Genomic DNA, 15,244 nt, shown 5'->3' with positions numbered 1-15,244 from the left:
GAGGACGCCGATCTGCAAGCGTTATTGGATGAAGATGATACGCAAACACAAGATCAACTTGCGGAGTGGCATTAAACATGACTCGCCAAGGTATTTCTAAACGTTTACATGCCATGGGAAAAATTCAAAAGGAAGGAAAATGGGTGCCGCATGAGTTGACTGAGAGACAGATGGAAAATCGAAAAGCCACTTCCGAAATTTTGCTTTTGCGGCATGAAAGAAAGAGTCTCCTGCATCGAATTGTTACTGGCGATGAGAAGTGGATATATTTCGAGAATCCCAAACGCAAAAAATCGTGGCTTTCACCTGGCGAAGCATCAATATCGACGGCACGGCCAAATCGCTTCGGAAAGAAGACAATGCTCTGCGTCTAGTGGGAGCAGAAAGGAATCGTGTACTATGAGCTGTTGAAACCGAGCGAAACTGTCAATGGGCATCGCTACCGACAACAACTGATCAATTTGAACCATGCATTGCTCGAAAAACGGCCAGAATGGGATACGAGACACGAACGAGTGATATTGCAGCACGACAACGCTCCGTGCCATCGCACTTCCATCGTCCAGGACACCATCAAAATGCTGAAATGAGATCTGCTATCGCACCCGCCGTATTCGCCAGACCTGGCCCCTTCCGATTATCACTTGTTCCGGTCGATGGCGCACGGCTTGGCTGGGCAACACTTGGCCAATTTCGAAGAAGCGCAAAATTGATTGGATGAATGGTTTCGGTCCAAAGACGCGTCGTTTTATCGTCGCGGTATTCATGTATTGCCAGAGAGATGGCAAAAATGTGTAGCTAGCGAGGGACGATACTTTGAATAAACCATTTTTTGTATTTCTCTTGAAATTTTCCATTTTTCATTGATCAAAAAAACCCGGAAACTTAGTTGCGCACCTAGTAACGACGTTTTCCTTACTCGTATAAAATTACCTCAAAAGAAATCGACACCGATGTGTACTACATGGGCTGAAAAGTCTTTGGCTTAACAATGAAAAAACGATTTTTTTAATGAAAAAAGTGTTTTCTTCCTCGACATAATCTCCATTTAGAGTAATGCACTTAGTGTAACGGTCCGCTAACATTTCGATGCCGGTCTTATAGTGCTCGGTGTCAAGTCCCTCAAAATAGGCATTTGTTTCCAACTTGACCTCCTCATTCGAGTAAAATCTTTTACCAGCGAGCCACTGCTTCAGTCAGGGAAAAAGGAAATAGTCGCTGGGGGCCAGGTCTGGAGAATACGGGGGATGCGGGACCAATTCATAGCGCAATTTCTTTAATTTATCGGTCGTATCACGAGCCGAGTGAGCTGGAGCATTGTCTTGGTGAAACAAAATTTTTTTCTTTGCCAAATGTGGCCGTTTGACCTTGACCTCGTCGTCCAATCGATCCAGTAATGTACAGTAATATTCTTTATTGATAGTTTTACCATGTTCAAGATAATCAATGAATATTATGTTATGCGCATCCCAAAAAATACTGGCCAAAACCTTGCCGGCTGATTGTTGTGTCTTCGGGCGCTTCGGACGGCTTTCACCAGGCAATAACCACTCCGCTGACTGTCGATTGGATTCCGGTGTGTAGTGATGGATCCATGTTTCATCCATTGTGACAAATCGACGCAAAAACTCCTTCTTATTGCGGTTAAACAGGGCCAGATTTTGCTTTGAAAGTCGAACACGTTCCGCTTTTTGCTCAATTGTCAAAAAACGCGGCACCCAACGCGCGCAAAGCTTTTTCATGTGTAAATATTCATGAATGATATGACCAACGCGTTCCTTTGAGATGCCTATGATGTTAGCTAGCTCACTCAATTTCATTTTGCGGCCATTCAACACGATTTCACTGATTTTCTGAATGTTTTCTGGAGTAACTGCCTCATTTGGCCTTCCTGAACGTGGTGCATCATTTATGCTCGTACGGTTACGACGAAACTCAGCAAACCAATATTTGATGGTTGAATTCGGGTAGATGTGCCGTAATATTTATCAAGCCATGCCTTTGCTTCAACAGTATTTTTCCCATCAGGAAGCAATGTTTGATCAAAACATGAAATTCACTTTTTTCCATAGTAAAGATAAATTCAGAGGTAACGTCACTTCGAAAGCTATAACTTGTATACGAGTCAACGAAATATCATGAAATTTTTACAGCATCTAAGTTAAGGTTGATACTCTATAGGAAATATAAGGATTTTTAGTTTGTGGCGCCATCTATATGTCAGGCCAAAGACTTTTCAGCCCATGTAGTATTTAAGATACAGATATTTATACAGTGCTAAGTAGTTGCAGTCCATGTAGTATTTAAGATACAGATATTTATACAGTGCTAAGTAGTTGCAGTAATCTTGGAGACCCTCTCCAGTTTCTAAGCGGGATCTCGAGCGTAGATATTTTTTTAGCCAATCGGGGACCCAATACGGAAAAAATAGACAGGCAGGATTTGCTTCGGAGAAACACTCTTGAAGCACGTAAAAACATCCCGATAGACATTGAAAAATGAGATGTCGCACTTGAGGAAACCGGCATGACAGGCATATATTGCCGTAAAAAAAATTATGACGTGCACTTACTTCGTCGACCTGCTTAAAGGAGACGCCATTCTATCGCACACTGATTGTCGTGTTTTCCCGGCGTGATTGTCATTTACATAATACTCAGCTACTGAGCTATCGCTACGAGATACTTGTTGATGCTTTTTACATCGTACAGGACAATGTTTCAGATGTTGCAGATACCGAAAATAGGTGCGCGTTCGCTCTTGGTAAGAAGAAAAAAAGAAAAGAGTAGTTGCGCCACATTCTCTTGTAGCTTTCGTTCAATCTTTCGTAAATAATACACGAGCATATAGTGACGTGTTTCCGCTCACTTTGAAAAACAAAAGGAAACGTTGTTTTACATTGCAAATACGGTTTGATAAATATGCTTATCTCTTTGACAGGAGTAAATTATGCCTCATGCGCCACTTCAAATCTTTTGGTGCTTAAATGTACTATTATCATTTAAAGAGAGAAGGAGACAAAATTTACGCGAAAGTATTTTATATACTTCTCGTTTTTCTCTAAAACTTTGCTTCTTAAATGTCCCAGAACTTTCTTCAATACAAGGATTTTACTTCTAACTTCGTAATACTTCGATGTCACGAAAACGACATGTTGATTGTACACGTTGACATATGACATATTGATTGACACGCCAGTCACCTAACTTGAGGTATGTCTCACAGAGGATCACTAGTAGTCCCTGGTGAAACAAATCATCACGCATAATGATGTAGCTTATGATTCAATCATATTGACGTTTTATATGTTTGACCACCGTGCACGTATTATATGTTTGAAAAAATAAAAATTTTAGCGCGATATTAGTGATAAAACGATTGATGTTTTATCACGTTTGCATATGTTTTATGCGTTATATATTTTGGAATAATAAAAATTTTAGTGCGATGTCAACGATAAAACATATAAAAGTCACCGGATAGTCGCCGAGCAGTCGCCAGATAATCAATGAATTGAAGAAAAGTTCGATTAACAAGAAGGCAAGAAACGATCCACAGTCTTACGACACCTTTTATTTTTCCATACAGAAGCTGAAGGTCGAGATCTTATTTCTTCTTTAACGCTGAAGCTTACCGTAAATCTTACCTGTACGATAAACCCGAGGCGCCCCTCCTGCAGCGCCGCAAGTGATATGCTATGAATCGCAAATCTCCACTGAGGAGATTAGATTATCAATTCCCATGCGTCCTTCTCCCCACTCATGGTCGTACACTCTCCTCCTTCTTCTCTCCTTCTTCGCTAATGTTCCTACGATCTCATGAATAAACCCTCGAAAGTCGGTATCCTGTCGGTACTCGGCATTTGTTAGTGCATACATCAAAGTTTTGCCGTTTTCGCTCGTACTACCTGCACCTGTCGGCAGTGCTAGCGTCGGCACATCGTTATGCATCTCGCAGTCAAGATTCCGAGGTGCTTCGGCAAGTTTTCGGTACTCACAAACATGAAATGTGCGTAACGAAGCGTGCAGCGTTCTTGTTCCACGTCCCTTTATCAATGAAATATCAACCGGATTAAGGGTGGAGTAAACAAATTAAAGAAAGAATAGCGTTCACGATGTGCTTTGACGAATTATTCGCATTAGGTGAGTGGGATCTTTAAATCTCTCACAATAGCAAGAGATATATGAATATTTTCGCTTAGCATAAGAACTATCGGTGGAATCTCCAAATTCTCTAGAACAATGAGAACTTTGCGAAAGATCATCCATTTTACTTGTCTCTTTCATTCCTTTTTCAAAACCGCTTTAATCCGTTATATTCCACTGTTTAATAATTTATTTGTCTTTAAAAGAGGGACGATAGCTGACGAATTTTCGTCAGTTTTCTTTAACTTTTCATAAAATTTTGTATTTCTTTTTCTGCTGAAACGACTTTCCAGATCAAATTTTCGTAACATTATTGATACTTGATAGAATAACACTGATTAATTATTACTAACTAATTGTTGACTCTATTAGGATAACACTGACTTTCTAAAAAGAAAGAAATCAGGACTCAGAGAGTTAAAAACAACGTGTTTCCGTGAAATGAGTTATCGCTAGCTGAAGATATCCTAAGAGCGTATCTAATTCGGAATTTATCCCAGCTACGAACGTGTCAAGCATGCATTTTTTTGAATAGTAATATCTTAAATAATCGGTTTTCAACAGAAGCTCTTGAATAGCTTTAACGTTTGGTCTCAAAAGATAGTCTCTCGTGTTATGTGTGTCTCATCTTACGTAACAAACATTAAGTAATAGCACATTCCATTTTCAGAATCTCGGCATGTTTTCTCTTTCAAAAATTCGTGTACTCATCATTGTATAAATAAATGACTTATACTAATCAATTAAAATTAGAAGAAAGATTCGCACGGTAAAGTGAAGTGAGTCGTGCGAAGACTGTGTGTTCAAATTACGCTCGGAAATCGCGACGTTTCATGAATTAATAACGATCATCGATCTACTTGTCACAGCCGCGAGTGAAATTTTATTTACTTCATATTTAAAGAATATATGTATATGCACATATTGAAAGAATATATCTTCGACAAGCGGATATTGTATTGTATTATATGCGTGATATAACAATATAATCCGCTTTTACTATTTCTACGGATCGTGAATTAAGAATGCATTAAGATGATGAATTAAGAATTAAGAATGAATTAAGAAGATGAATTAAGAAGGAATGAACGAATTTTTTGTAAGAAGATCTTTTAATTCTCGATTTTTCATTTTAAAAATTTAGAGTTATTTAAAAAGTCAAGTAGGTTTAAATAGTGCTTATATGTTTGAATAGAAAAAATGAATTCGGAAGAAAAAATTATAAAATTATAAAAATTATGAAGAACAAGAAAAAGTGAATAAAATGTTAGCCCTCTTTTCAAGAGAAACCGACATATTCATAATTAGAGAGCTTCAAAAGCACTTTATTAAACGAAGCAAATAGATCAATTAAAATGTTTTTATTTTTAGAGATATATGTACCGTATCTTTCTTTAAAAGGATACGTCGGTATTTAAAGAGTTAGTCTCGTTGTTGAGAACGAAGAACGAATATTCATGTAACATCGCGACTCTTCTGTGTCATTTAAATTGTTGACTGTACTGCAATAAAGCACAGCCATGAATCGCTGAAATATCATTAACTTACCATATTTTGATTTGCAATGAGGCTTGTCAAGCTTCATTGCAAAGGTTTATCTTATCTTCGCGTTACGGGGTGAATATTGAGGTATGCAAAAGCTTTTCGTCGTACATCGACGGGAGAACATTCAAGGATCACCGAGCGCTCGCAAATTATGAATTCCACCGTTTGCGACTACGTCAGCCTATATCAATTGAATAATAGATATTACCTCTCCGACTTATTCCGATATCCGATATTATTACATTTACTTCGCATTATATTCGCGCGTCAGAGTAGCGCCGTAATAGATTATAAACGCGACGCAGAGGCACGACATTGTTTTCTTTCTTATTTTTTTATATACGGAAGGATAAATATAATACTGATATATGTATTTTTTTAATGAAGAATCCAATAATCTCGATAACTACTCGCTCGACGGAGATATCATGCGAAATTGTGGAGATAATAGAGGAAATATTGTGTTGTGCGAAATTGTCGACCGCTGCAAAGTATCGTACTGGCACGTTTAGCAATTAACGGTTACCTTGATCGGAAATAATTAAATAAGGAACCGATAAGAGTGCATGAACAAATTACTTTCGATTGGATATCAACAAAGCCTTAAATGAATTATTTTCTTACCTCATATTACACGCACAATGACAATTTTAAAGATACGCGAGGGACATGGAAGATATCTGAAAATAAGCGCAGAAATGTCTTCGTTTTTGTGAAATACACACGCTCTTTTTTTTTCGCTGTCGTTCTCGCTCTCTCATGCGCGCCTTCCGCAGATTTCGAACAATGCGAACGGCGCTGCGTACGAGGCAACACGAATGCACGGTGATATACTCTAGTGATACAGTCGGCGACAAGCACGGAAAACGGAGGCATGAATCACTTATTGCTGTCTCATTGTCCGCCAACGGGAATAAGAACATTCGCGTTGTGGTTTATCATCGGCCAACTGAGTCACTGGCTGCGTCCACCCGGCAGCTTTGTTACACGCTCCGTTTCGCTCTCCGCTCCTTCTCGCGTGTGTTTGCGCGAAAAGCGCGAGCAATCTCAGCACTCTTTGTGTCACAATCGTCACTCCGATGGCTCCCGGCTGGGCGACGAGAAGGATGACAGAGGCAGAGAGAGAGAGAGAGAGAGACTCTGAACGCAGATTCGTTTTATTATTCATGAGCAAACGGCCCCGGGGGAGAGAAGCCGATTGTCGGCGATTGAATGGCGCGTGAACGGACGCGTTAGGAAAAGTTATTATTTTCGCCATATAGAGATTCAAATTTGCGAATGTACAGATTGTCGCTTGACGATATGCAGCATTTTGGAGGATGTGCTGCTGGCGAACGTCTCTCAGAAGCTGTCCTCGGCAATTGTCGCTTGTGTGAGCCTCTCGTTTCCTCGCGAACACCTGATCGACAATTGCGAAGGATCGCGCTAATTTATTATGTGTCCTTTCGCAAGCGGAGTGGAGTCGCTGTCGTCTCGGCATCGACGCCAATTGCGCTATATTGAACGCTGCGGATACTCACACTGTGATGATGCACGAGTGCGACAGACGCGGGTACCAATATTTTCGGCGATGTAATCGCAGTGCGTTACTCTCGTATTTTTAGCCATCGCTTACGCAGGCGCCCGCGCGGAAAGAAAAGAAAAGGACGATGCAATTCGCAGGCATCCTTCATAACTACGAGAGACACCGTGATGTAATGTATTATCTGACCCAACTGGTCAATCATCATCAAGAGAAGGACAGTTTAAAGAAAATACGTTTTTTCCTCGTTTTTTTTTCTCGAGACAAGGACAGAGAATCATCTGCTTTGCATTCGTGACAAACCGTTTTTTCTGTAGTTCTCTTTTATTATGATGGAAATACTGGAATTTGCAGATGACGTCTATCTCGACAAAACACAGAGAGAATTTTATAGCAAGAATTATCGCAAAATTTTGTAATCAGGGAATCGCATGCCGACATTTTTCCTTAATTTATTACATCAAAAAACGCGAATATCTGGTAGACTTTCTTATTCTTTTTATTTTATCAACTAAAGTCTTCTGGTCAAATATTTATTATGTTTCTTAGCAAAATAAACTCATCTCTATACTTCACACACTATTCTTGTACTTTTAGAAAACACGGCACTATTAGAGAACATGAAAAGATTTTTATATGGAAAAAACAATAATATTCTTTCTATGCAGTTATTAAAGCAATATCGATATCTCGACGTTACCTACGCTTATCTGTGCGTATCTTCCCAATTTGTTTCCCAATGTCTACTGAAAACAGTATCTCATTGTATAAAGAAAAACGTGGTTTCGCCCTCGTGGAAAATCGCTGATGTGATATACGGAAATTGTGACGCGAGTTGAGAAAATCACGATAAACAGCATCACCAAATATCATTAAGGTGCCAATTGCACCGGTACCATTTTAGGATTTTGGGGTCACACATGTATCCTCTCTCTCTCTCTCTCTCTCTCTCTCTCTCTCTCTCTCTCTCTCTCTCTCTCTCCCCCTCTCTCTCTCTCTCTCTCTCTCTCTCTCTCTCTCTCTCTCTCTCCTGTGAAATCGCGCGGCTCGCGATCGCGAGCGCTTATATCCACGACTCGTCTCCCACCACAGCTAGTCGCGACAGCGGCAAAATGTGTGTACGTTTACAGCTGTTTGCCAGTCGTCACCGGACCGCCGTAGTGTCTGGCGAAGGTCATTAACGTCTTCGTCGTCGTCGTCGCCGTCGTCGTCGTCGTCGCCGTCGTCGTCGTCGTCGTCGTCGTCGTCGTCGTCGTCGTCGTCGTCGTCGTCGTCGTCGTCGTCGTCGTCGTCGTCGTCGTCGTCGTCGTCATCGCTGTCGCTATCGGTGTCCTTATCGCTGTCGTCGCTGGCGATCGTTTCCGTTGCCGCGCCATTATCGATAGCTCTCGATTTTATGCGTCAGTTGATCCGTCACAGTCCGTCTCGCTCGTAACCAACCGAGGTAGCCGAAGATGCCATCATTGAGAGTCGTCGCGAAGCCGGTTATTTTCGTGGTCTCGCGTAAATCCCTGCTTACGAAAGAACCGCCGAGGAGCTGAGGGGAAAGAAAGAAAGGAGTCGTCTTATCGTTACGACAGAGAAAGAGAGAAAGACGCAGAGAAGAGCAGCGACTCTGCGTGCGCGCGCGCGCGCTCGTGTTCGAGCGCGCGCCTCGCGTTCGCTCGTATCGATTTCTCGATTCGCGGTCGAATCGCGAGGAACGAACGGCCGAACGCGAAGAAACTGATAGACAGTGTCGCGAGACAGTGATCGAGTGCCTCGAGGAGAGTGTCCATCCGTCGAGATCGAAGGGGGACCGGAGAGAGACCACCAACCGGTTAAAGAACAGTCGTCGCGATGGGCCTGGCAGGTGTGCTCCTCTTTCTTCCTTTTACTCCTCTCCGTCACGCGCGTCGCATTATCTCGTTTTACTCGTCTCGTAATCCGCGAGCGATGGATATGAGTATTATTTGCCAATTGCAAGCGATAATAATCCTGGCGCGCTCGCCGTGAGGAAAAAAAAGATGCATCTTCGCGCAAAATGTAAACGCTTTAGTTACGCGAACGTGGCTCGTCATCGCCTCAGGCGATCGGTCTTGATGATCGATATAGTTGTATACTCCAATTTATCTCTTGATATGATATTTTGTTGGAACGCAAGATTAGGTTGTGTCTAATCGCTATGTACGGAGGCAATTTTTCCATCGTGACTGGAAATGTGAAAATGCGCTTGGCACTTTTATAATTTATGTCGCTCTGCTGTTATCGTCGAAACATGCTACCAAGCTTTGATTTCTTCCTTATTATAGCATAATAAGAAACTATTTCAATAATACATTTACTGCGTTGACGCATGAAGAAAAGTGATAATGTACGCATTTCTGTTTGCTGTATGACTAGCAACTGAAGAAGATGCCACTTTAAATGCACTAAAGGAATCTATTTATCAAGCGAGCTAAGTGATAGAGCAAGTGAGTCAATTGTTAGACCACGCCATAGATAGCGACTATCAGGCATATATCAAGTATATATATATATATATACATATATATATATATAATATAAATATATATATATATATATATGTATATTCATATGCAAGTATATACATAAATATGTACATTTACCAATAAGTAAATGCATATAAAATCAATCAAGAGGCTATTCGAAAGTGCGAACTACTTTTAACTCATATTTATAAAATTTCAACAAAATACTGCATACTTATCATTCGATGTTCAACTCCATCGAAGAAACTTATGATTTGATTCCTTGAGACAGGATGGAAATGGAAATTTGCAAGGCCATTGAGTTGCAAACATTAACCCGATTGGATTTTTAATCGAGAAACGCAAAAATGTACGAGATTTTTACTTCCTTGAGAATTCAACGTAGTCAATTTGCATCGTCGGATTGATCCCTTATTCAGGAGATCCTTCTCTCTCGAATCTAAATTTCTTGGACTACGTTCCTGGGATTCTCGAAAAAGTGGGTCGAACTGCTGCCTTCTTTCTCTCTTCCTTTTTTTTCAACGGACTCTCCAATTTCAGTATTTATTCGACATTACGTGAAAATATTCCCGCCGAACGCTCAACAGTCTCGAAACTTTCCGGTGTCAATTGGAAGCGTCAACAACGGCCGTCCTAAAGGAAGCTTTTGCGCGTGACGGCCGCTGGGTTGTGTTCGATCTAATTGTGCTACAATCTAAACGTGACTTGCGTTTTCGCGTGACATTTCACATTCGCGTGCGGCGCGGCTGAGCGGTAAGGCTCGGTTGCAACGACATTCTGGATTAATTAAGCTCGGCTCGCGGCGACTCGCTGTACTTTTTAAATTACAGCGTCACCTGCGCGCGAGCAATACGGAGAAAGGATATTTATTGAATTATAATTGATCGTCTCCTGAGGAAAAGAGGGAGAGAGAAAGAGAGAAAGAAGTAAACGGCTGGAGGAAAGTTCCTTTCTTATTAATTTTCGCATATTCATATTCTTGTTCTCTAATCAAAAAAGCAAAATATATAAGTCACACATTGAAATGTCATACTAATCTGTCCGATTATATGGGCTTTAAATGGTAGTTATTTAGATAAATATATTTCTTGTTCTCGTCCAAAGACGAATATATTTTGTATGTAAAAATATTTTATCAAAGGAAAAGTCTTGCTAAAGTCTTTCTGAATTAGTTGCATTTATTTCAGATTAATTAATCCTTCACAATTCTACGTCGAGGCTACCTTGACATCGTATTTTGTGGCGAAAGAAAAAAGAATAACTCTTGAAAGAACTGAAAAAACCACCTTTCAGATGCATTTACGTTCTCTCATTTTTCAGACGTAGAGATGCGCTTAGATTAATGACGCGACCGTTTCTAAGATATGCATTTCAAGACGTACCCGTTTCGACCGCGCGTTTTTTTATTTCACCTAATGTTTTTCCATCCTTCACTCTTCAAAGTCAAAACGTACACCTGCTTGATCTCAAATGCAGAAATCGCAAATAGGCGCAGCAGAAACAAACAACTCTCGAGTTCTACGTCTCTCTGAAGAGCGGCAGCGCTTCTTCTCTCGGCGCGAGAGAACGTCGCGCGCAATTAAAAATCTCTGCGACGCGAGAGAAGCCCCCTCTTATCGTTCCAGTTGACACGTCGGCCTGTGTTATCGTTGACGCATAGCCACTGCAAGTATGCGTGTACACGCCAGCAGTGTATCCGCGTAGCTGGTGTACCCCAGCTTTCAACCTCAATTCGCCAAAGTATCGAAGGGTCGCGGCCTGTGAGATCTTTTTCGGACGCGTCGTCGTGAAAGACGTTTGGAAAATTCGTGAGAAGAGCCTAGGGGAAAGTTTCCCTCGTATCGAAAAGCCCTCTCGTCGCGAGATATTTTATTTTGCTTTCTTCGCATTTTAGTTTCGTTTTTTGGTTAAAATTTAATCCTAAGAAATCAATAAGTGAAAAATTAGAATTGAATTATGGGACATGTGATCTCAGATCTTGTAAAAAATATGGTGAAGGGAGAAAAAGTGACCGGGATAATCAGGCCCGTGTTTGCTCTTCATGAGACACAGGGTGTGCATTCCATCTTTCGGCGTTCCAAGTCTGAACCTAGCCGATCTAACGGAACATGCGCTACTGCATGTGCGTTCTGCATGTTGCGATAGGTGCCCCGAAGCGTTGCGCCAGACCATGACACGTGCGTGCGCATGATCAGCGTGCCAGTAGCGTAGATAATAGTGAAAATTCATTCCATAAGTGAAAAAGGTGCTGTGAAAGGGAAAGGGAAAGGCTGGCATCGACTAAATGCGACGAAAGTGTCGAATTACTGATGCCGACCGTTTGCCATCGGCTAATGGCGCTAACCCTTTGCGGTCCTACGTCGGTCTTATCTCGTGTTTCGTTCTAGTCTCGACTCTACGAATCAACTTTCTATTCATCAACGATATACTCGATGCAAGTATAATACTGTGAATATATCGTTGTATCAGTTAAATGGTGAAATATTGAGGTGAATAAACTTGTACAGATTATGATGTCGATTATGACGCCTTGGACTGAAGAGCGAAGTTTCTCGACGTCGTGTCGTCTCTCTATTTGCGCTACACCGAGCGACTCTCATTTTCACCATCGATTTTTGGCAACTTGTGAGGGGGGAAGGAGATGGAGGAAGGAGGGCAAAGGAAGGAAAGAACAGATTCACATTCGAATTTCGATCTGTGGAAATATTTGACAAATCAAGGTCTAATGAAGGCTAATGAATGCGCCCAACGATAAGTTCGGCCGGTCGCGAGACGGCCGGAAGACTTACGACAGATCAAATTATTGTCACAAAGCCGAGTAAAAGCACACTCGGCGTAGTCAACCCGATTACATATTTCTCGTTTTATGTCGAATAGAGCACGTAATCCCCGCGTCGTCTCCGCGGACGATCGTAACACACGTTGATGTGTTCGTTACATTTGTTTGTTCCAAGTTCGCGCAACACGTGATTGCAGTGTAGAGTGTGTTGTTTACCGCTCCGACCTTTAACGACACTCGTCAGACGTTCAGGCAGACGCTTTTATTTTGCGGTCCGTCCGGCACAGGACTAGATTTGGAAAAGTGTCCTGTATATTTGGAAAAGTGTCCAACCTACGTCCGGATGTAAAGTGTCGATGATACGATCGTTTTCACATCACGATTCCCGATCGTATCATATTGTTCATTCGGCAGTGATGGCTCTCACATGCCTCGCTGTGGTTATTGTTTTTCGTCCCGAAGGCGGATGCTCCAGCTCCTATCGATCACGCTCACTGCGCAACAATGACAGGGGACTTATGTTTCCGATGCACCCTAAATTAATACTCTAATTGGTCATATTTATTATCCAGTCAGATGCGGTAATTCATTGAATTTATTATTAAGCACAATTTATGCAAATTAACATACAGCTGACGCATGAAGTAGAGATTTTTTTTGCTCGTCAGCTATGAAGTTGACTCGTCTGCTGCAGTCAGTTTGCTAATTATAAAAGTTGGTGAAGAAACCTTTCTTAATCGATGAATTTCTACTCATCGACGTGGAAAGTGAAAAACCAACTAATAGCGTTTTTATGATTAACGAAAAAAATCGTCACATTTTTGCTCAGCCAATCCCCTTTTCGATGATCACTCCTCCTCGCAATTCGACATTTTCCTCGTGGAATTTCATTAAATTAAATCGGCAATTTCATTAAATCGATGGCAAATAATGCGCAACACGAGGAAAAAAGGCGGACATCAGAAAAAAAACGTTCATATGTTTCTAGTCGAAGTATTTGCAAAAGTGATTCCAACAACTAATCGTATAACCGGCACAATAAATGACGGTTGAGATTTAACCGATTTACGTATCCGCATGTTTCGAAATCCCTTCTCGAGGCGGGCAAACAGGAAGAGGTCGGGCGACGTGTGGTGTTCGCGCGTTGCGATCAACAGGAAGACGCGTCTTAAAATCAGCCCAAGTAATTAAGTCTCTCTTTTCTTGCCGCAGATTGGGTCCCTCGCACGGACGCTCGCCACTATGTTTGACTATGCTAAACAGCGCGCTCGCGCTAACAGCTTAGGCAAACGCGACATATTCACGCGCCGTTGAAAGCCCACAAAAGTAAAAAGCCTCGTGTCTCTCGACGAGCGCGCGCGGCTTTAAGTCAGCCGCTGCTTTTAAACATCACTGCTACGGAGCATGCATAAATAATTAATAACCTGCAAATTGATTCGCGTTGTCGTTATGACGAGCGTGTAACACACGTGCGCGCGCGCTCGCTCGCACACGCACAAACGCGCGGTACGCGATTTATGAAGGGGAACTCGCGTGTGCAAGATAAAGGAAATAGAAAGGACACCACCACTGGCTTCCCTTCCTTTACGCCGTGACTTGCGTCCATGAGTTGTGGAATTCATTAGTTTATTTGGTCGCGAGCGAGAGAGAGAGAGAGAGAGAGAAAAAGAAGAAGAGAGTCTTCTTACGTAATATAATAGGACACACTCGCGACGACTACCGCGTGTCGCAATCATCGCATGTATGTACTAACTTACACGCAGATGAAATTGGCCACCTGACGAAGAAGATCCTCTCCTCGCGGATCTCGAGGGACGAAGAGGGTACGCAAAAAGGAACCAAAAAAGAGCAAGACGAAGATGATGATGATGATAATGATGATGATTAGGTCCTGTCTTTTTCCGCTGAGCGGCCCGGTAATTTTAATGTCGCGCTACGCGGAACGTATTAAAACGGTAAAAGCGGTCGAGAGCGCGTTAAAAGAATCGCGAAAACAATTTCTAAAGTTCGTGTCAAACTAGGTATTGGAGCCTGATGATTATGTAGATTAGATTGCAATTTTCAACCGATTAATTGGCTGCGATCTTGGCTCGCTTTATGCCAATCGGTCAACTTCCAATCTTCAATTCGCAATCTTCAGCCAGATAGATTTTTATGGTTTGTTGATGACGTGAGGCACTTGCTGACGGAAGTTTTACAATGTTTTAATTAGAACTATGCAGCGAATATATAATTAATCATTAAATCGTAAAAATTTGTATCATACATTGGTGCAAGTTTTTCGTCATATTGACGCAGCGACAAATTTACTAAAAGAATTATTCTCAAATTTTATTTTGACAAATTATTTTCAGTGAATTCTGACGATCTTCCTCGCGTATTTTTATTTCGTTATTCTACGTGATAAATATGAGTGGCGAAATGAAGTATTTATAAGGGATACAAAACTTTACGCATTACTTGGTGCAAAGTGAGTAAAGTTGCCGTCAAATCTTCGCACGTCTGTCTATTTGTCTATCTCAATTTTCAATATTATAGTCCGAAATGGGCTTAACGCTCCGCAAAACGGATGCACCGAGAAATCTCCGGTAAGCGGCAAGAAATCGCGGAGATGACGATTGTACATCGGCGTCTTTGGAGGAAGCTAGGAAACAAGAGATAACTAGAGTTTTCCGGCGTCGTCTAGGATCGTGCGACATAATAAGCGCGGCGAAAGCGATGGCTAAAGTGAAAGCACACGCGGCGTGTGGATTGGGAGAAA

The 15,244-nt window shown here is 41.6% G+C and overlaps 1 protein-coding gene across 3 annotated transcripts in view; it reads left to right on the top strand.

The window, feature by feature from the left end:
* The first annotated feature begins 3,943 nt into the window (after positions 1-3,943).
* Positions 3,944-15,244, top strand: part of Hnf4 (Hepatocyte nuclear factor 4) — a 32,335-nt gene continuing 21,034 nt past the window's right edge. The window contains exon 1 of one of the 3 annotated variants that reach the window (XM_011151077.3): positions 3,944-4,142. In XM_011151077.3, the coding sequence (XP_011149379.1) occupies positions 4,115-4,142 (28 nt within the window). In that variant the 5' untranslated portion in view covers positions 3,944-4,114. Of the gene's footprint in view, positions 4,143-8,365; positions 9,065-15,244 lie in introns of those variants that run through there. The other 2 variants (XM_011151079.3, XM_011151078.3) reach the window with 2 other exon arrangements.

The sequence above is a fragment of the Harpegnathos saltator genome, unplaced genomic scaffold (assembly GCF_003227715.2).
Source record: "Harpegnathos saltator strain DR-91 unplaced genomic scaffold, Hsal_v8.6 scaffold177, whole genome shotgun sequence".
Classification (NCBI taxonomy): Eukaryota; Metazoa; Arthropoda; class Insecta; order Hymenoptera; family Formicidae; genus Harpegnathos; species Harpegnathos saltator.
Note: the sequence above shows the minus strand (reverse complement) of the source record. Positions and strands in the feature narration are given on the sequence as shown.